This window comes from Monodelphis domestica, chromosome 7 (genome assembly GCF_027887165.1).
Source record: "Monodelphis domestica isolate mMonDom1 chromosome 7, mMonDom1.pri, whole genome shotgun sequence".
In the NCBI taxonomy this organism is placed as follows: Eukaryota; Metazoa; Chordata; class Mammalia; order Didelphimorphia; family Didelphidae; genus Monodelphis; species Monodelphis domestica.
In genome coordinates, this window is record NC_077233.1 from 218,467,616 (window position 1) to 218,488,935 (window position 21,320).

At 39.3% G+C, this 21,320-nt stretch overlaps 2 protein-coding genes across 3 annotated transcripts in view; one reads left to right on the top strand and one right to left on the bottom strand.

Annotated features, from left to right (window-relative positions):
- Window positions 1-9,264, top strand: part of SNX8 (sorting nexin 8) — a 66,561-nt gene extending 57,297 nt beyond the window's left edge. For both annotated transcript variants that reach the window (XM_007498331.3, XM_056804303.1), the window contains one exon: window positions 948-9,264. In XM_007498331.3, coding sequence (XP_007498393.1) covers window positions 948-1,061 — 114 coding nt within the window. In that variant the 3' untranslated portion in view covers window positions 1,062-9,264. The remainder of the gene's footprint in view (window positions 1-947) is intronic.
- Window positions 6,211-21,317, bottom strand: NUDT1 (nudix hydrolase 1). Its single transcript, XM_056804305.1, has 4 exons — window positions 21,188-21,317; window positions 11,965-12,126; window positions 7,556-7,701; window positions 6,211-6,868 (listed from the first exon to the last, which is right to left on the bottom strand). Exons 2-4 carry the CDS (start codon window positions 12,114-12,116, stop codon window positions 6,696-6,698), a joined length of 471 nt encoding a protein of 156 aa, XP_056660283.1. The 5' UTR covers window positions 12,117-12,126; window positions 21,188-21,317; the 3' UTR covers window positions 6,211-6,695.
- Between the last annotated feature and the right edge of the window lie 3 nt (window positions 21,318-21,320).

The following is a 21,320-nucleotide window of genomic DNA, read 5'->3' on the forward strand; positions in this document are numbered from 1 at the left end:
GTTCTTTCTGAGTGAATTGAAAAAGCTAATTCTGAATTCTGAGCTTTAGCATCAGACTTTTAAGAGTTTGGATATATACTAATTTTTCTGAAAACTTCAGGGATTGGGCAGAGTATTTTTAGTCTTTGAAATGAAAGGCAATACATTGTTTTTTTTTCCAAGAGTTTTCTAGAAACCTGCCATTTATGCCTATATTTGTGTGTACCTTTATCTGCCTGTATACAGTAGTTTGTTTCTGTATTTTAGCCCTTATTTTTTAAACAATGAAGCCAGCCTTTCAAAAGAAACATTGAAATCCTGAGGAGAATATGAGAGGCAAGGTCAGGAAGACTTTGCTATTGTGGCTGTTGTTAATTTTGGATCCTAGTACTTAATATAGTATCCTATAATCAGTGGGCATGGAACATATACAACAGGCCCAATCTCATTATGACACAACTGCCGAATAACGATTTCTAGTCTTTGAATGATAAACCATTTATTGGAAAAAACATTCATTCCCAAATAACAAAGGAACTTGGTATTTAACTTGCATCAGCACAATCCTACTGAATAATCTCCATGGCCAATTCCTGGGTAATCATTAAATGGAACAATTGGAAACTGTCCAACAAAGAAGTGAAAAATTAAAACATTTCTATTCCTGTGATTTCCTATTCCTGATCTTTCTTCCACTTGATATATTTTAGCAGTGTTAAGACATTTCATAATTACAAAAGAATTTATTTCTAAAAAAGAATGGATATATGTGGCTTCATGTTTAGCTATCACCTGATTAGACTGATCACTTTGCCTTGCTCAGTGTTCTAGATCTCAAGGGGCTACCCCAAAGCATTCCTTGGTCTCTGCTATTCCTTTTACTTAGGTCAGCTTTTTAAAAGTGTATATTTCAACAGGATGGATGGTTTATTAGACTTTCTGATCTATTTTTTTTTCTTCTCCTTCAGATGAGTAAAGTTTGGAATGAACTGAAGCCCAAGTTAAGCTGCCTCTTTGTAGGACCCAACAACTTACCAACACCACCACGATCACCACAGGAGGGCAATCTGTTTTCTCATTAGTGCCTGGACAGGACTGCCTGGATTTTAGGCAGTGCTAAAAGTACCCTTCCAGCCTTACTAAAACATATCACCAAACTGTGTCATTGTGTATTTCCCTTAAAACAATAGCTGCCAGTCTCTGGTGCTCACAGATGTTTGGAATGACTGGGACCTGAGCAGAAGACCCTGATTCACTAAGAGTCTGATTTAAGAATTCCTGTCTTGTACTCTTACTTTCATTTAATAGTGCTCAGAGGCAGGATTGAGGGACACTATAGGATACTTCAGGGAGGTAAAAGAATGCTCTCAGATGCTAATGGTGGAAGGCCCGCTCGTGGTGGTTGGTCATACCCTTCCTCTTAATTAAATCCAGTTTTTCCTTCCTCCACCCTCTTCCTCAATACATAACACTCTGGTTTCTTCTCTGGCAGTGAGAAACAATAGATGTACCTTCTAGTCTCCAGAAGGCTGCTCAGAGATTAAGGATGACATTCATTTAAGTGAAGTTGTCTGGGGGTGAATACGTTAAGTCCCATTATGACAGCTGCTTATATTTTCAAGGGACAGGTAAAATTAATCGGAATTCATTGGATTGCTTTACTTTCTAAGGGTCAGGATTAACAGAACATGAGTAAGGGTGAGAAGAGTGTGAAGTTCAAATATATAACATGTTTATCTCAGTGCAGCCATGCCTTTTTATTAAAATAATGTTAGTGTTTTTTTCCAAATGAGTTTTCAGTGAAAAGTCTAAAAAATAATTATTTAATGCTGTTGAACACTCTTGAACAAATTGCCTTACACTAGGACTTTTCAGTTTCTCTGTGTGTTTGTGTATATGTATATGTGTGCGCATGTGTACATGCAGAAGAGAACTATTTTGCTTATAGAGGGAGTTGTTAGCTGGTAGGTACAAACAGTATTAGTTTTCTGTGGGACAAGCTACAGTGTCTATTCCTGGCAGCTAGAGACAAACACTAGGAACCTTGGTAAATTACCAGATTCATTCTGAATTTGGCAAGGGCTGCCATATTTCATTTTCCATTCCTCCACTTTTACCCTCTTCTGAACCTAATGTCTTATTGCACAATAGGACCAAAATATTTGGCATATTAAGGTGAACTAATTGAATAGTCTGTCATATGTTAGAAACTAATTCTCTAGAAAGATACCACACTTTTATTTTGATTGCTTATATTGGAAAGTGCAGAATGTACTAAGTTAAGATGGGTGTGAAGATGAAATGAGGAAATCAGAAATTTATGATTTTTATTTCAGTTAGCTTTAAAATATATTGACCTTTACAAGAGAGAATATGTGTTCTTTGGGAATTAAAAATAAAACAACCAGCTAGTTTCCTGATGGCACAACTCCTGCTTGAGGCAGTGGAACATTCCTGCTAATTTCAGTCTCTCCCTTCCCTTAGCCCAGCTCTTACTCAATGGAGTTTATTGTGTAACCCTTCAGGTCTGTTTTCTACTTTGTGCTGATGTGGGAGAGTTCTCAGATATCCTCTGGTGGAGACTTGTCGGGATGGGTGGTGTCATTTCTTGCCTTAATATGCTACTATTCCAGATCCCTAGTTGAACTTTTTTTATGGGATTGAAAATAAACTGGACTTCTTCATCAGGGACTTCTGGGTCTATTTAGACTTTGCTTTTCTCATTTGTATAAAGACAGAATAATTAGAAAAGCCTCTAAATGGGCAGCATGACTTCTGAAAATATTGCCTTCCTGGAGTATTTGTCAGGTTCCAAGGAGATTTCCTCCCCTGTTTTAATGTTGTATTTTGACCTTCTCTAAGTATTTAAATATGTAGCATGAATGATTCTGGAATAAAAATAGAAGGCACCAAGCATTCTCTCTAGCTACCGGAGAAGGAATCAGAATAACCAAAAATACTTGATTTATGCAGATAAGCTAATTCATTTTTCTGGCACAAGCAAAATGAGGGCTTTTCTTTGTGGAACTCAAATGGCTGCACCAGGGGTCTGATTTCAAAGCACATTACTGTATTGGACTTGTTCAAAGAGGATATGAGTGGAAGTGCAAGACTTGTGAGCAGTGTACTTCATGTGGCATGTCAGCACATTCTTCAGATGCTTGCTTTGCATTCATGAAGTAGATGGAGGCATAAGGGTCATTTGGTAGAAAACACTAATGGCACCTGGGTCTGTAACTTGCTGCCCAAAGGCTCATATCTTCCCTCCTGCTAGGAAAGCTGACCTTTGCTTGTAAAAGTGAATGTGACATTTAAAACAGCAGGTGATGTAAAGTGGTATATTTCTACTGTTGAACACATTGATTCTCTGAAAAGAGAAGGTGCCAGGCTTTAGTCAGAGCCTAAAAATAGTACTGAAGTTCTCTTTTGAGAATTACTGTCTGTGACTACAGAGTCGCCAAGAGAAAGGTAGAGTCTTTGTCTTTAGGGTCTCTGCCTGCCCTACCATCCAGGCCCCTTTTTACTGAGATAAGGTCTATACCCACTTTGAATGGATCAATACTCCTTTTTTTGTGCTGCTCCCTTTTATACTGTGATTTGCTTAAGCCATATAACATAAAATTTATTTGTACAAACCCTGTGGGACCTTTTCCTTCCTGTCTACACAGCTGCAAAGTGTGCTAAACACACCTTCACTGCTATTACATTGAAGTCTCCTGGGGCTGCTAAGTTGCATGTTATCCTGCTAGCTTAAGGCCTTGAGTCTTTATAGAGAGCCTAGGAGAATATGCCACAGACTAGGCCATGGTTAGAGTATCTATAGTAAAGAGATCCAGACATAGCCTACTTGCCCTGGATATTCTAAACATGATGAGTGATTGGAATAGGTGGGGATGGGGATGGGAAGGAAGTGTCTGCTTTTAGTATTAAGGACCATTGTAGATCCAGTTGGTATGTTCTTCCAGCAAAAAATAAAAACAAACAGCCAGAAGAGCTGTGGCTCCTCAAGAGGTAGATATCAACTACCATCAGTTTAAGAACTTTCAGTTGGCATGCTGGCCAGGCATTAGTTAGATCTTATAAGAGATGCATTAAAAAAACAAAAATACACACACACACACACACACACACACACACACACACACACACACACACACACACACACGCGCGCGCGCGTTACCCTAACTTAAAACATTCACTTGAAGGAAAATTTATTACCAACGAGTTTCTGAAAACTTTTCCCCCTCCTCTTCTGTACTAATTGTGATGCTTTGAGAGCTTGGAGTAAAATTTGACTAAGTTATGAGTCAAATCAGATGTGTTAGGACATTTTTTTCTCAGTATGTACCAACAGTATACTTTCTTTGAGGAACAAAACTTTTTAGAAGCAAAGGATAAATGGGTAAAGAGACTTTTCTTCAAAATCAGTTCTTCAGTTTTTGGAGAGGTGTTTGGAGTCCATTTCAGTGGCCCTTTTTCTGGGAGCACTTCTGTTGCCCAGTTACAGTGGAACAGACTATGGTAACCAGAAGAGTCAGACTTCTGCTTGTCCCCTACCAAGGAGAATTCCCATATTATCAAGAGTTGAAAAAATCCTCATACTTTCCTCTTAATAGCTGTATTTTGCTTAAATAGAGACCAATTCTTTTTGGATCTTACCTTTGGAAAAAAGATATTAATGGATTCTTTAGGGACATTCTAATTGTAAACAATGGCAGAGGTTTTTTGATGTAGCTATTAGTATCGTGCATCCTAATGGTATCCCCTTAGTTTGAAGAGCATCTTGAGGGAGATAGGGTAGGAAATGAGTGGGAAACTAAACCTTCATTGTAGAATGATCTGAGTAGATCAGGGAATTTCCTTTTTAACATGTCTTAGTTCTGAGTCAAGTATGGCTGTGAGAGATTCCTGAGGAGCCATTTGCTGGATCAACTCTTAATTGTAAGGGGCAATGGAGGTATACGAGTCCCAGGAAATTGGTCTGAGACTTGGAAATAGCTTATGCAGGTTGCACATCCAAAAGCTCTCTAGGTAGATTGGCTTCCCATTATATTCTTCAGAGGTACCAATCCTCTCAAAGGAAGACCATTTAGTATGTACAGTAGCCTAACATCAATGCCAAAATATCATCAACTTCAGGGGAAAGTGAGTCAGGGTACACTGTTATGAATATGGAACAATGCTTGCCATTCAAAAAAAGTGACTTCTGACATGGCTTAGACCAATAGTGAAACTTAATGGCATAAATAATTGTGGAGTTTTAATATGGAAAGCATGCCTTTATTATCTCGGGCTCCATATATATATTTTTTGGAGTTGGGAGATTTTTGACACAAATCATGGTATAGATGTGAAACTTTATATTAAATGGTCCTTGATAGTTCTCTCTTAGATCCTACCCACTCTTTGGGAGCTTTGACTTTCAGCAATATTTATTCAGCAATATTTAGGGAAAAGCCCTTTGGTGAATACTCTACATTAAAAGGGGCTTTTGGAAGAGATGGTTATCTTAGGAAACCTGATGTGAGGACTGAGTGGAAAGTTGGTTTGACTGAAATGAAGACCTTTTCCTGGTTGGGGCTGATTTACCATTTCTTTTGCCTTGCTGTACTAGTTTTATGTATGAAGCACTTTATCAATTTGCAGGAATTAGTTATTACTACAGCTGATGAACTGGAAAATGTTTACAAATTATTACACTCCCAAACCTTTATCAATAAAACATATATATGAACAAATGTTATTAAATGTATTTGCAAGAGGTGTGCGACAGGTCTAAGTTACTGTGTGTGGTTGGCTTTCTCTGCTTATCCTCCTTCTGTAGAATTATATTATGGCAGGATGGTGTATTGAAAAGAGCACCGGGTTAGGATGCAGACCCGAGTCCTTAGTGCTGGCTCTGCCACCTCTGAGCCTTGTGACCTCAGACAAGTCATTCAACCTCTGGAGCCCCAAGTTTCCACATGTAAAATAGGGGCAACCTCACAGTGTGATGAAAATACTTTATAAAATATAAAGAACTCTGTAATGGGAGCTTGTAGTATTATTACTCTTTTAAGCTAGTAAAATGTTACTGGTGTCAGATGAGGGAAGACTCCCATGTTAAGGGGACAGGTACTTATTTTCTCCTTAAAGAATGAGAGGTTCTGACAAGCTTAGTGTATGAATTCAAAGGGATGATTTCGAAATAGTCTCTCAACTTAGAAAGCCCAGAAAGAATCCAGTCAGCACTTTGCAAATCACATGCCATGTTTTTATTTTCCATTATCTGTCAGAATCTTCAGCAGGAAAAGAAAGAAGAAGCCTCATGGTTCTAGGATATAGGAAACATCCCATTTCTCTGGGGTGGCTGTTGCCCCCTAGTGTGGGCTATTGGCATGATTCATTGACAAATACTGCACCATGGATCAGTCCCATACTTTTTAACACTTCAAACCAAATGACCCTTGTGGTTCCTGGTCCATTCAACCTATGAGTCATTCCTGGGTGCTCTCACTATGTGACATGTACAATTGCAAGGAAACAGTTCATGGTCTTACATCATTTTCTTGTTCCCCAAATAGATACCAAGTATTAAATTTCCTTAAAAACCAAGGACAGTAAAACCCTTGCCTACATTCCACACAGCCTAAATAAATTGAGGCTGTATAACAGCCAACTTCCCTAGCTTATATAGGCTTACGTATGTCATGTTAAAGGCACTGGTTTCTCTCTTTTTAGACAATTTCCACTTCATTCAGTGTGTAGCTTAGGATGATATCTTGTCCCTGGAACTTAAAATATCCATGGAATTTCTTCTTTTGGAGCATTAGTGGAAACCAGTAGCTGTCATCTGGCCACATATCTCTGAAGGGAATCTGCTTCAACTGGAACCACTGGGGGCACATTTCTATACCAGTGAGGAGAGAAACAAAAATTCACTCATTTGAAAACAAATGCAACTTACTTTTATTCTTTGGAACCTAAAATCCATCAACATTTCTGATTCTAGTCTTATATGCAAGGATTCAGCTAGTTTGCTAGTTGGTACAGGGGCAAGAGTGGTGAATTGGAGTTCGTTGACCTTGGTTCAGATGATCAGTAGGTGATTAAACAAAGATTGACTGACTAGATCTGAAGTCATTACCAGAAGTTCCAATAGCTCTTCCTCCTGGAAACATCAAAGATTTAAGTGCTACCTGAGTGACTGAATAATGCATTCTCTCTGGGCTCTAAAATGAAGGGCTATAATTTGATCATCTTTGAGATCCCTTTCTGCCATAAGTCCTTTAACCCTATCTCATTTCATCACAAAAGGGATATTGTGGAAATGCCCTAATCTCAAACTAGGCAAGTTTTACCCAAGGCTTGGTTCCATTTGTTTGACTTCCTTACAGCTGGCTAAAACAGTGGTGGGGATGAATGAAAAACCAGCCATGTAGAAAGCGTGGGTTGCAAAGTTTGTCTTAACCCAGAGTGTACAGTTGACACCCATGCTTTCTGAATTGATTGTCCATGCTGTATTTGGGTGGAAAGGGCTGCAACTTGTTTGAAACTACCAACAAAACACACACACACACACACACACACTGCTTACCATCACTTTCTTTTGGAGTCCCGTGAAAACTATCCGCATAAAAGATGTGAACATCCATCAGCTCAGTGTTGCCTACAAATTCAAATGTGATTTTTCCTATCTTCTGCAAAGTGTCCACGATTAGTCCACTCTCCTCTAGCAATTCCCTGTATTAGTAGAAAATGGGAAATCACTGAGCAGACTTCATTCTTAAAAATGAGGAGGAGGGTAAAGGGGAGAATAATAAGTCCCTTGGGATATTCTGACAAGCTTGGCTTTTCATGCTCTTTCCTACCTTATTGCTTTCTCGGTTCTGGTTTGTTTTTGTTTTTTTTTAAGATGCATTTTTTATTAAGATCTTCTAGATTGCCAAAAATTTCCTCTCTACCATTTCGTATAACAAAGAATTTTTTTTTTAAGAGGAAGAGGGAAAAAAAGTCAGCACGGTATATTTAAAAAATTCTGACACACAATATTCTATCCACACCCAAGGATGCCCCCCCAACTTTTGCAAAGGAGTAGGGGAAAGTGCCTCCTGTTTCTTCTTTGGGGCCAAGACTGTTCTTGGTAATTTTGCAACATTTATTTTAGTTGTTTGGTGGTAGTGGTTCTATTTATGATGTTGTCATTGTGCATCTGGTTTCATGGCTCTGTTTGGCTCCTTTCCTACAACAGCATATTGTCCAGATAATTTTTGCTAAGGGTCTGATTTGTTTGGAGGATCTTTGAACAAAATGAATTAATTAGCTCCCAGACCTCTGTTGTTTCCAGAAGGAGCTATTTGATTTCTAGTAATGACTAAAAGTATAGGCAACTTTTGATTATCCATGTACTAATTATCTGCAACAAAATTTTAATTCCAGTCTCTAACAGCACACTGTACTCCCAGGACACTTCTATAACTAACCAAACAATATGTGCTTGGGGGATGAAATTTAATTTTATTATTACCCAAAGCAAAATAGAATTGGGATGGTAAATCTTATGTTGCTACAGTATCTTGGGGGAAAACCTACATAATGTACAACTAGGTCAGAAATTAGTTTTATGAATCAGCCACTGTTTTGGGTTATCTCCTCCACTACTTGTTTTCATTAGGGTAGCTCATTGAGAGTTTGCTGTACAAGGGCCTGGAATGAGCTATGTATGTTTTAACAATGCTTATGAAAATACAGCTGGTATGCCACAGAGATTTAAGTCTGCCCAGAACAAAGGAGTTCATGTTAGAAATCTTAAATTATCTAAGCTTGCCACTAACTTTATGACCTTTGGCAAATGAATTTTATTCAGTTTTCACACTTGGGAAACTAAGCCAGGAAACAAACTACATTAATACTTTTCCTTTTATTTTTTTGGTTTCCAGAAAATATATACTAAATTAAGTCTGGCCAGTTTTATGCAATTTTACTTCATTCTTTTACCTCCATTCTCAAATGTAAAATTGAAACACTAAGTATAATTACTTTCCTTGCTTATAACTTTTGGGATTCCAGTAACAAGCAGTAAGGGAAGCTTTGTTAATTTAAAAAATCATTAGGTTAAATGGTTTTATTTAGACTAATGTATTCCTCAGCTTGCAATATACCTTGACCCTACTATCAAGGCTAGGAAATAAAACTCCCATCTGTTGTCTTAGTTCGCTATCTCAGATGTGTAAACATAACTGATATTTTGAAAGGTGAAATCTGTTCATCTGAGATGGTTAATTAAAATTAGACTTGACCTAAAAAGGAATTGTGTGTCTTCTTTTTGGGGGGGGTAAATGGCTCCCCAATTAAGTGTAATGGGAATTCTTAGCAGGGGCTCTAGCCTCTCTGAAGCAGCAGGGTAGTAGATCTCATTTTTAAAAAAATTACATGCCAATTTGATGTTTTGACTAATTTTAGTTAATCTTCCCAGAGTATGTGGCAGTATTTGAATTATCAATAATTTCCTCCTTGGCAAAGCTAAAAGCTCTATTTCATGGGCTATGGTAATTAGACAGATGAGAGCAACATTATTCTAGTTTGCTGAAGAATTTGATTGTATGCCTGTGCCATTCAGTTCTCTAGATAGCAGAAGGAGAAACTAATGGATAATAAATTAAACAAAAATACTGAACTGATGTGCTTCTGTTAATATGAGGAAATGGGAAGGTAGATGTTCCACAATCCTGAGAGTTTCAGCACAGCTTGATCAGACACGCAGTTTTACTTCTTGCATCTCTGGGGAAAATTCATTATTCCATCTCAATTACTTACTTGACATTGATATGTTAACTTTGTTTCTGCTGTGTTCCTGGCAGTTGATATGAGATAGACCTGGGTTCTCCATTTGTACCTGATGCATATTAAACACAAATTACTCCTGACACCTATTAGCTATGGGGCCATGGGCAAGTCACTAGAATTCTTTAAGCCTCAGTTTCCTCATCTGTAAAATGATTTAAATAATACCTGTAGTACTTATCTCATGTGCTATTGTGAAACTTGTGATAATATATGTAAATAGTGTTATCACCTTTGAAATACCATCTAAATGTTTATGTAGGACAAACATGTTTAATTGCTATTTAGGAAGGTCCACTGCAGAGCTAAGAATCATTCAACCTTTTTTATTGTCTGCCTTTCAACCAATCCAGCATTCCAGGCCTGGCTGCTGCTCAAACAAAGCCAGTGAGGTTAGAGTAGGCCAAATCACTGAACCACTACAGCCTTGACCATCACTGAGGTTATAAGGTTACCTCTGAAACCAGGATATACTGATAAAAGAAAATTATGTGAAAGCCTTGACTCTGCCATTGCAACAGAATCAAATGCTACTTCAAGTCCAGTGAATAATGTTTATCCTATGGTGCCTGCTTAATTTTAGAATTTTACTTACAAAATAAGTGAAATTCCCCCTCAGATGGCAAAATGGTGCCACTGTCTGACAGAGTAAACTAAGCAGACTCAAAGGAAAGGAGGGGAACTTCAGCTATCTTTTTCCTGCTTTTAAACATAGTAAGGAGCCAGTTTCTATGTACCCAACCCAGACCAAAAAAGCACATTGCTTTGTATAGGGCCAATTAATGAAATCCAGCAGTAAAGGAAATTCCTTCCAGGGTGAGCTTTTGCCTGCAAACTGCAACTAGGATTATCTGGCATTTTGAGGTCCAGTGAACTGACTGGTGGGATGTATACAAAGGAAGTAGTCTTCTTTTAGGATTCTGAAGTGGCTAGGGAAAGGAGAAACTCAGGTAAGGATGCAGGTTTTTTTGTTTTTTAAAACCTTTACATCCCGTATTAGAATCAATACTATGTATTTTGTAATACATAGTTGTAAGAGTTGTAAGGGCTAGACAATGGGGGTCAAGTGACTTGCCCAGGATCACACAACTAGGAAGTGTCTGAGGCTACATTTGAACCCAGGACCTCCTATTTCTAGGCCTGGCTCTCCTGGGCCAACTAGCTGCCCCTTCAGTGACTGTTTAATCTTGTCTTCTCCCTTTTTCTCATAATTTTATAGAGTTCAACTACTGTATATTGAAGGAGTCTGGACAACTCTTCTCCCAGAATGGAGAGGGAAAGGTAGACAGAAACAGATAGAATGACAGTCCGTTAGTGCATCTTCTGAACACCTAATTTTTTAAAATCAATTCTTGTGTCCATCCTTCCTCATGACAGTCAAAAATACCCAGGACCTCTTCTGAGCATCAAAGATAATCTATATTAACTCTTGGAAGTGCCATATAAATGCCATTATCTTATATTGGGCCATTTGCAAGGTTACAATGCCTTTTGTTGTTCTGATTACAATAAAACAATGGCCTTTCTAGGTCTTTTAGTCATAGCCCATTCTTAGAAGGGGTGGTGTCCTAGAACTGGCAGGCTTAAGCCTGCTCTTCTGTGTCAGGACCAGAACAAACTATGAGATAGGAGAGTGACAATGAAATTGCCTGAGCACTGAGTGTCTGGTTAGTGTTAGATTGTATGTGTTCAATTGTTTCAGTCATGTCTGACTCTTTGTGATCCCATTTAGGGTTTTCTTAGCAGAGATACTGGAGTGGTTTGTCATTTCCTTCTCCAGCTCATTTTATAGATGAAGAAACTGAGACAAACAGGGTAAATGACTTGCTTCAGTTCACATTGCTAGTAAGGGCCAGATTTGAATTCTGGTAGATTGAGCCTTCCTGATTCCTGGCACTATATTCCCTAAGGTGACATCTAGGGGCCCCTGTTAGTTTGTATAGCATTAGTCAAATCAACTGTAGTAGTTACATTGTGAGATTATCAATTATCTCTGATTCTTGAAACTGTTGCCTGGATTAGTGTAGAATTTAGGGATTTGTTTTTTCTACATCTGGAAGTGGCCTTTTTGTTGCAAACTTATTATTTTCAAAATTAAATGAAAGCTTTCCTATAGTGAAGTCCCCCCTATCCTACCACCATGCTTAAGCCCATTCCATTCACCTTTTGGCTCCTTCCTCAATAGTCTCTCCATCTTCTACTTTCCCCCCAAATCCATTCCATTTCCCAGCTCCAAAGCCACGTTTCTTCATTCCTAGAAGAATTTGCTGAGGCTTCATCACGAAAACCAAGGTATAAATCCGAGAAGTGAACATATTTATTTTCCTGTGTAAGAAGAAAAGGAAGTGAGTAAAAATCTAGATCTACTATTCTTGTGGGAAATACTAAAGCAAAAAGGATCTGGGAACTGGTGAATAAATCACGTGAATAAATGTTAATAGTTATGCAATCCATCTGGCATTAACTGGACAACCAGCATAGTATAGTGGGTTTAAATTTCAGCTCAGCACTGTGTGGAAAGCCCTATAGATAGAACTATTATTATTATCATCATCATCCTTGCTGCATAGTAGAAATAATGCTAATTAGTTTATCAGTGCCCATAATGGGGATGTGGAACTTAAAGACAATTCAGAGGTTCAATTTACACCTAAATAAAATTAATTGGAGAATATTCTACATGGCAGGATGTTTTTGGTCTTGCTTTATATTCACCGAGGCTATTCAAGTGAAAAAACATTTGTTGAAATGTCTACTATGTGCGAGACATTAAGGATACAAATTTAAAAATGAGATAGTCCATGCTTTCAAGGAGTTTACTTTTTTTTTTTTAAACCCATACCTTCCTCCTTAGAACCAAAGCTATTCCAAGTTTTTGAGGTACAAGAGTGGTAAGGGCTAGGAAATGAGTTAATAGACTTGCTGAGGGTGATACAACTAGGTCAAACAACTAGTATCTGAGGTCAAATTTTGTTACAAGGGAATCACTTTAAAAGACTGATATATATTAATTTAAGGTCGCCAAGGAATCAGCTATGTAATTCCTAAATGAAAAACTCAAGTCAGCCATCAGCCTTTTTTGGAGTTTAATTACAATAGGAGCAAGAAAGGAATTAGAGATATATATAGAGAGAGAAGGGAATAGGGCTTAAATACCCCTTCTGTTTAGGCTGGGCCAAAAGGCCCAAGCCCTTAGATAGCTGGGGCAAAGAAAAGAGATCAGTCCCTATTACTCACGTGTCCAAAATGGAGAAACAGTCTCAGAGGCCCCCACCTTCAGCTTCCTTCCGAGCAAGCTCCTCAGAGCCCAGGAACCACACCGACCAAAAACTCAACCCCCCCCCCCCCCCCTCGACTCTCCAGACCCTCCTATCTTTAAGGAAACCATCCAAGTTGCCTCCCCTCAGTCCTCACATCTACCAATCACTCTTCATCAATTTCCCTGTCAATGGAGGCTCTCGCTTAACCCAGGACCGCCCAGAGGTTTCTGGCTTTTGCACATGTCTGTTGAAGGTCATATTTTTCAAATGATTAAATCTTTACTCCTTTGTTACAGCCCTTTCTAAATCCTGTTAAACTTGAGTATGGTAGAGATTGGAATAATTAAATTTTGATCTAGGCTGCAGCCCTTACTCAATCCTATTAGGACTGAATAGGGTGGAGTATCTCCATTGTATCAATTCTAAAATCAATCAAGACTCAAAGAAATTCCTGTTCTATGCTTAAGCATAGGTCAAAGTCCTTTCCATTGTTCAGCAAAAGGTTTCTGTCCTAAAGTAATCTTAAGAAGGGAAGAGAAGGAACCTCCCATGCCAATGGGGTTCCCATTCCAATAGACTATCAGTAAGAAATTTTCCAAGTATGAAATATCCCAATGGTGAAATTACCAACATTTATAAGTCTAAGGAAATTTGAGGTTTACAATTTGAACCTAGGACCTCCTGCCTCTAGGCTTGGCTCTCAATCCACTGTGCTACTCAGCTGCCCCCTAAGGAGTTTTTTAATAGGACAGTAATATAACACTAACAGAAGAGTGGTGGTCAGGGAAGGGCAGTTTGGGTTGTCACAGTAATTGTGAGTGGAGCCCTAGCTCCCAGTCCTAGTCTCATTTTGAATCAGTTGCCAAGTCTTGTTGATTTTGCCTCTACAAAACATCTCTCAGATCTTTCTTCTTACATGGCCACCAACCTAGTTTAAGCTTTCAACACCTATTTCCTGGACCATTGCAGTAAATCCCTAAATTGGTCTCTTTGTCTCAAGTTTCTACTCTTCCTAATCTATCCTAAAGGTTAAGTCAAAAACATTAAGCACCCATTATGCACCAGGCACAGTGCTAAGCACTGGATAAAGACAGAAAATGGTCCTGCTTTCAAAGAGTTCACAGTTTAATGGGGAGACAACATGAGGAGACTATGTAAAAGCAAGATGTGTGTAGAAAAAATTATTGATAATCTTGGAGGAGAGGCACTAACATTAAGGGCAATAAAGGGAAAGGTTTCTTTTGGAAGCCAGGTTTTTTAGTTGGAACTTGAAAGAAGTTAGGAGACATGAAGAGGGAGAGAGTTCCAGGCATGGGGGACAGCCAGTGAAAATTCAGAGGGTGTTTGGAGATGATAATAATGATAAAGTGTCTATTATATGTCGAGCACTGTGTTAAGTGCTTTACAAATATCTCACTTGATCCTTATGACAATCCTTTGAGGTGCTATTATTCCCATGTTAAAGATGAGAAAACTGAGGCAGAAGTTAAATGATTTGTCCAGGTAAGTGTTTGAGGTCACATTTGAATTGAGGTCTTCCTGATTCCAGATCTGCTCTGTCACCTAGCTGATCTGAAAAGAAGTACCTTATTCCAAGAACACCAGTAGGCCATGGAATCGCTGGATCTTACATTATGTGATATGCCATAAGGCATAAGAAGAATTGAAAGGCAGAAGAGAATAGGTTATGAGGAGTTTTAAAAGCCAAAAGCTTTGATATTTGATCCTGAGGTTATAGGGAGTCACTGCAACTGACATGTAATATGTGTAATACTGATTTGTCCTTTAGGAGTATCAGTTTGATGGCTACATGGAGGATAGGGGAATGGAGGTCTGAGACTGGGGACTGGGAGACTGTTGAGGCTATTGTAATAATCCAGGCTTGAGGTGAGGAGATTCTGCACAAGGTTGGTGGCACTATCAGAGGAAACAAGGGGGCAGAATTTGGCAACTAATTTAGACATGGGGCGGGGGTAGAGAAGCATTCACGATATTGCTAAAGGACAGGCCTGACCATGTCACTTCAGGAGAAACTTACCAAAAGGATCGATCAAATAAAAAGTTCTGTTTGGCATTTACAGTTCTCTACAGTGTTGCTCCAATCTACTTTTCCAAGCTTATGATGCCCTAAACTGGGCTTCTTCCCATTTTTAACCCATGACATGACATTCTGTCCTATCTTTGGCCTTTGCAGAGGCTGCCTCCCCTTCCCTCCCTGCCCAGTTCCTGGAATATACATTCTCTTTCCTTCAAATTCTTAAGAGTTCCTGGTTTTCTTCAAAGCTCAGGTTGCTACTTCTTACAAGATGCCTTTTCTGATCCCCCAGCTATTAGTGCCTCTTCTCACAATTGCCTTGCATATATTTTGCATATACTTATATGTTAACTCTCTTGTTATAATGTAACCTTCTTGAGGGTAATCTCTTTGAAACTTTCATTTCCGTATTTAATTTATCTTCAGAGTCTGGCATAGTGATGATCGGACTATTGCTACTGATTTTGCTTTAAAATTAAAACCTTTACTTTCCATCTTGGAATCAGTATTGTGTATTGATTCCAGGGCAGAACAGTGGCAAGGGTTAAGCAAAGGGGTTTAAGTGACTTGTCCAGGGTCACTCAGCTAGGAAGTGTCTGAGGTCATATTTGAACCCAGGATCTTCCATTTCAAGTCCTGGCTACCACTGAGCTGTCTAGTTGCCCCTTTTACTGATTTTATTACTGTTCTTATAACAAGAGTAAGGAGGTATTAGGAAGGGAGACATTCAAAAGGCAGAAGGGCATGTGGCAAGATACCTATATTTGGTAAGCCTTGCTATATTGGCAGATTGCTTAAATGGAATGGGATTTTCATTATTTCAATAATTTTCATCAGTGTCTATCAACGTGTTGTTTAATCTGGGCATAATTCTTTGGGTGGATTAACTGAGCCAATTTTAGATGAAAATATTTGTAATATTTTGAAAATAAGATTTCGGATTTAGTCCAGCTAGCCAAAGCTGCTCTTATCCTCAGCCTTCCCTTACCTAGGTCTTTCCCCACCAAAAGAAAAAAATAGTTATGAGAAGGGCTAAGAAACTTGATAGCCAATTTTCATCTTTACAGTTTGGCGACCTAATGGGAGAAAAATCTCTCAATCTTCTGATTTCTTTTCTGATCTTTGGTTCAGCTTTTAATTTGAGCCACATTTCTCTGGCCAAGTTTTTTTTTTTTTTACCCTCGCAAAGCTGCAGTCCCCTATCCAGACCTGTTGCGTTTGCCACCCACCTGGCCCCTGGCTGCTAAGTTCTGCCTGCCTGCTTCTCCTGCTTCTGCTCCTGGCCTCTTACCTGGTGCCCGAGCTCCCAGCTCTGTTTGTCTGTGCTCCTGCCCACCCCACGGTCTTTCTCTAGCTCACCTGGCCCACCTGATTCAACCAAGATTGCAATCACCTGGTGCCTGCCTGCCCAACAAATCCAGTTCCTTGGAGCAGATCTCTCAGGACTCATTTCTATCAGCTGGTAACAAAACGGGGTATTGGCTCCACGTGGGCAGCCTGGGCTCCACGTGGACTGGGGCAGGTGGAGGTATCAGAGCAGGGGAGAGAGAAAAGGGAGAGAGAAGAAACAGACTTTTCAAACAGACTTTTAAGCAATGGGCTGTTTAAAAGGATACCTTTTGACTGTTCTGGTAATTTCATTGATTTCACCTGCATGCCAGAAGAAAGATTCAGCCCAAAGATTCAACTTTGGGGAGGCAAATGGGTGGCTCAGCGAACTGATAGCCAGGCCTAAAGACATGCAGTCCTGGGTTAAAATCTGGCCTCAGATACTTCCCAGCTGTGGGGCCCTGAATGGGTTCCTTAAACCCCATTGCCTAGCCCTTACTACTCTGCCTTCGGACAATAGACATTTAAATGGATAACTAATTAAAAGAAAACAAAAAAAAACACACACACCTAAGAAACTTTAAAGATTATAGGCTATATTCTAAGGCATTTCAGACTCCAATGGCTTATAAAAATCTCTGTATTCTATTGCATTTTTTAAGGTTTAACTTTGTGATTTTAAGTTCATATATTACTGGATTCAATATTCTGTTACACTGAAGGTTGATTGAATTTATTTTGAATGTACTGAGTTTTGAAATTCTGTTGTTTTTCCCCTATAACTGTGCTGAACAAATCTTATTGAATAAGCCCACATATAAAAAAAAAAGTTTTTTTCTATTTTTGCCTTTGTCACATAGAGGATAGATGGACTTCAGAACTGGTTAAAATTGTATAAAACCTTTGGAAAATTTAATGTGCGAAATACCTCAAATGATTTTAAGGGTTTTTTAAAATATGAATTTTGGATTTTTTTTTAACAATCTCTGGTTATTTTTGTCTGCCCCTACCACGAGGTAAGGCTCAGTACAGTAGTTGAAGTGAAATTTATTTTATAACCCCCAACCTTCCCGCATTTCTAAATATGTGAATGGAAACTGGACAGTTAATCTCAGGGCATTTGTACCCCTAAAAAGCCTCCAAAAAAGGAGCACCCCTTTATTTATACTCTTCAGCTCACTATTTTACTAATACCAGAAAGATATATAGATTTCTTGATTATGTTCTTAACCCAAGATGAGTTTTACTTTGTTTAAAAATATATGTTTAAATACCAAGGTTGAAAGATTGCTACATTTGTAAAAATTGTGACAAATATCCATCAATTCATAGGCTTTTAAATGTCATACAACATATGTGAAATGTGAAAGTGTGTTTGTTTGCTATTGTAATTAATTGGGCTATTGAGAATTTTGGGGATATCGATAACTACATATTTGTACTACTGTTCAATTCATTTGCCTTCTACTCACAGTGATCATGGCCAGATATTAAGAGGAATGGATCTCATTTTTGGTGAGAAAGTCTTGCAATCTTTATTTTCTTAGCTGACACAGTGTGTCAGTGATTATAAGCTATATTTTTGAATTTTAAAAGCTCTTTTTTATTATATTTTTCTTGCATGTGCAATATACTTTTTCAGTTTTTATTATTTTTTTCTCTCCTTTTTTATATTTGAAGCACATGTCACCAGCATTAAGATTTTCTTTAACTTTTTGACTTTTCAGTAATACAAGTGTAAGATACATTTGCTAATGCATGCCTAAAAAGCTTGTGACTATAAAAATGATGCCACTAATTATTTAAAAAATTATGGGACTTTGCTTAATGATTCTGTCTGATTCCAGGACAAGGTATACACAGCAGACCCATTGCACAAAGCCAAAGAAAAGCCAATCCAGGATGGATTGATGCACTTCTAGGCCAATACAAAGGTTTTGAACCTAGTGTGAGACTTGGTTGGGGTTGTGACACTTGACTTATGTTAAGATGTAGGCCTTCCTTGTGTCCACACTCACTCTGAAGATACTCAAAGACAAGTATCCCCAAACTTGGCTCCTACTTGGCTTCTATAATCCGGTCCCTTTCTTTTCTGCCTCTCATAGTGTGGTACCTTTCTGTAGTCCTGGCTACTGACTGGGTAAATGCATCATTGCTTAGATCATTTTGATTGGGCCCTGATAAAAGGACCTGTTATAGATTTATTTTTCTTTTTACTTGGAATTTTACACATAAGACTTTGATAGTCTATATTTTCATCCAGAAATTTTTCTTTTCTTTTTGATTTTTCTGATATCTTTTTAATATCTCTTGCCAATTGATTCATATACTTCATACCTCAGCCATGCATCCATAAGTGATCCTTTTCAATCACCCTCTTAACAGGGAAAATGTAAAAATATCATTATTTAAATTGCAAAGTTTAAATTCCTTTTGAGAAGAGTTTTAGGTAAAGAAGATGCTACCTCTCTGAGTCCAGAAATGAACTGTTAGAGAAGATACCATGAAGAAGCCTCCAGACCAGCCAGCTGCACAAAATTGAACTTTGGGTGTGGTTGATTGAACATTTATTTGTATCTATACTTTCATGCCAAAGGGGACTGCCCCCTAACTGGCTTTTTGTCAATGCGTTCAGCAATTATTGGTTTTATTCTTTTTTTTTCTCTTATCCTCAAATTATTGCAATCTTTAAATTGATTATGTTTTCATGATCCTTTGGAAAAAAATTAATTTTTTTCAACCGATCAAACGGGGGAAATATAAAAAATAAACTAGAACTCTAGACTTCAATCCCCACAAGCCCTTGCTCCACTTCCCCCAAATGCTTTGTAATCTCACACAATTCTGAGGTGGGTCAAGATCGAGGAAGGATTTAAGCTGATTGCAAAGGCTTTTGGGCACTCTTTTGGACTTCTGTTTTGGGGCAGATGTGGCTCTTTCCATAATGTAGGTGAAGTCTTGTCTAGGCCTCTCTGGCCTAGGCACATTTTCCTTATCCTGTATTTTCTTTAATCCTTAACTTTTAATAAACCTCTAAAAATTATAATACTCCTTGTAGAGAGAAACTAATTTCTACCTGCCTCAGTCTCCCCTAAATTTTAATCTTTACAATGATAAGATATGAGAGTGGCAAAAAGAAGGAAATATAAATATGTAGTGGTCTAGGTAAAACTGTAGGAAATGAAAGGTGCCTTGAAAAATGTTCTCTGAGTAACATTCTTCTGGAGGTGAACCCAGTATGTTGCTCACCCCCCTCATTCTAGGCTAATATGGTCAACCCAGTAAACCTTTTGACTTGAGAGAGATGAAGGAGTACCAGTCTTTCAACTTGAAAAATCCTAGACTTCAGGACCTGGAATCAACTTTGGATGTCATTTAATTCAACCCTACTCATTTTGAGGTTGAAAAAAGTGAGGTTCACAGATATTTCAAGTTAAGACTTCAACAGTCTGAGGAGGAGTCAGTGACAGAGCTGGTAGTAAAGCCCTGGACTGACTCCTAATCCAATACTTTTATGATATTGGAACCTTAAAGCCTGGTGAGGTGATTATATCCAGCATTAAATGCCTAATAAATTGCGTGTTCATAATGGGGAAAGGAAGGGTCAGGAAGTTTGGAGGGGAGTGGATGGTTGGTGAGGGGTCTGGGAAAGAATGAAAGTGGTGGCATGAGGGGTCCTAAGAAAGAGGGGATTCTGGGTCTGAGGAAAAGGCAGGGAGAGTCTCCAGAGGGAAATAGGATAAAAGAGAAAGGGTGTGTATGTTGGGGGAAGATAAATACGATAAGAGGTTTGTGAGGAGTGAGTTAAGAAGGGTGGGATAAGAGAAAGGGGAAGACTGGGGTTTGGAGAGGGTAGGGTCAGGACCTTAAGTGTCAGAGAAAAGGAGGTTTCAAGGCAGGTGTGTGTCCTGTTCTCACAAGAAGAGAGAAAAGGTGTAGGTGCCGAAATGGGGGGACAGTGTTAAGGAAATCAAGAGGGGACAAAGAGGACCTGAAATGAGTGAAGGGAGGAGTAGGTCAGGTCCTGGAATTTCGGTCTCTGGAGGGGTAGCTTCAAGCCTGAGGGGCACTGGGGTCTCTAGAGAGGGGAGGGCTTCATCAAGGAGAGTGAGGGTCTGAGTAGAGAGAAGAGGGTAAGTAAGGGGAGGATCAGTTCCCTCCTCCCGCACCCACCAATCCCCCAGTTTCAGTCTCAAGAGAAAGGGCTTAGGGAGGAGTCTTGCAAGGGGAGAGAAAGGGACTCTGGTCGAAATCTACATGGGGGAAGGGCAGATATTGGGTTTCATAGAGGAGAGATGAATCAAGGTTGGAGTCAGGTGGGGGGGGAGGAGGGAGCGGGGGCGGAGTGTCAGGACCCAGTCTGGTCTCAGGAGGTCGAACCCTCGAGGTCTACAGTCTAGGGATGTGAGGGTTGGAGGGGGCTCAGAACTTGGGGTCACGGGTGGTAGAGCTTCAAGAGCGGGGAAGAGGGTTGGCTCTTCAAGTGCTGGGTGTTGGGGTTCACAAAGAGGGGCCGAGGGTCTCAGGGCCTGGGGCCTTGATGTTCAAAAAGGGAATGGGATGAGGTCTACCGATGCAGAATGTGAGGATCAGAGAGGGGCAGAGGTTCTCAGGGCCTGGGGTCGCGATCTAAGAGGGAAGGCGGGAGGAAAAGGAAGGCTTCAGGTGTGGGAGAAACGAAGGGAGAGAAGGATGGAGTCTCCAGGAGGAAGGAGGCCTCCACGGATCACGCCAAACAGATTCAGCCTCGCGCTCTTAGTACCTGAATCCCGGCTTCCGAGCATGCACCCTTGAATATAGTTCTGTCAGGAACACGTCTTTTCCCACCAGTTAGTCGTCGGCTCCCTCTCGGCTCACTTCGGCTCACTACCCCAGTTAAATCCGGAACTATGTGT

Bases quoted from the DNA above. Each gene is read 5' to 3' on its own strand.
- NUDT1 (XM_056804305.1), bottom strand. From the start codon at position 12,116: ATGTTCACTTCTCGGATTTATACCTTGGTTTTCGTGATGAAGCCTCAG. The intron at 7,702-11,964 runs GTGAATGGAATG...CTACTAATACAG, and splicing joins ATTGAGGAAGGAGCCAAAAG to GGAATTGCTAGAGGAGAGTG. The intron at 6,869-7,555 runs GTAAGCAGTGTG...TCACTGGTATAG, and splicing joins GACTCCAAAAGAAAGTGATG to AAATGTGCCCCCAGTGGTTC.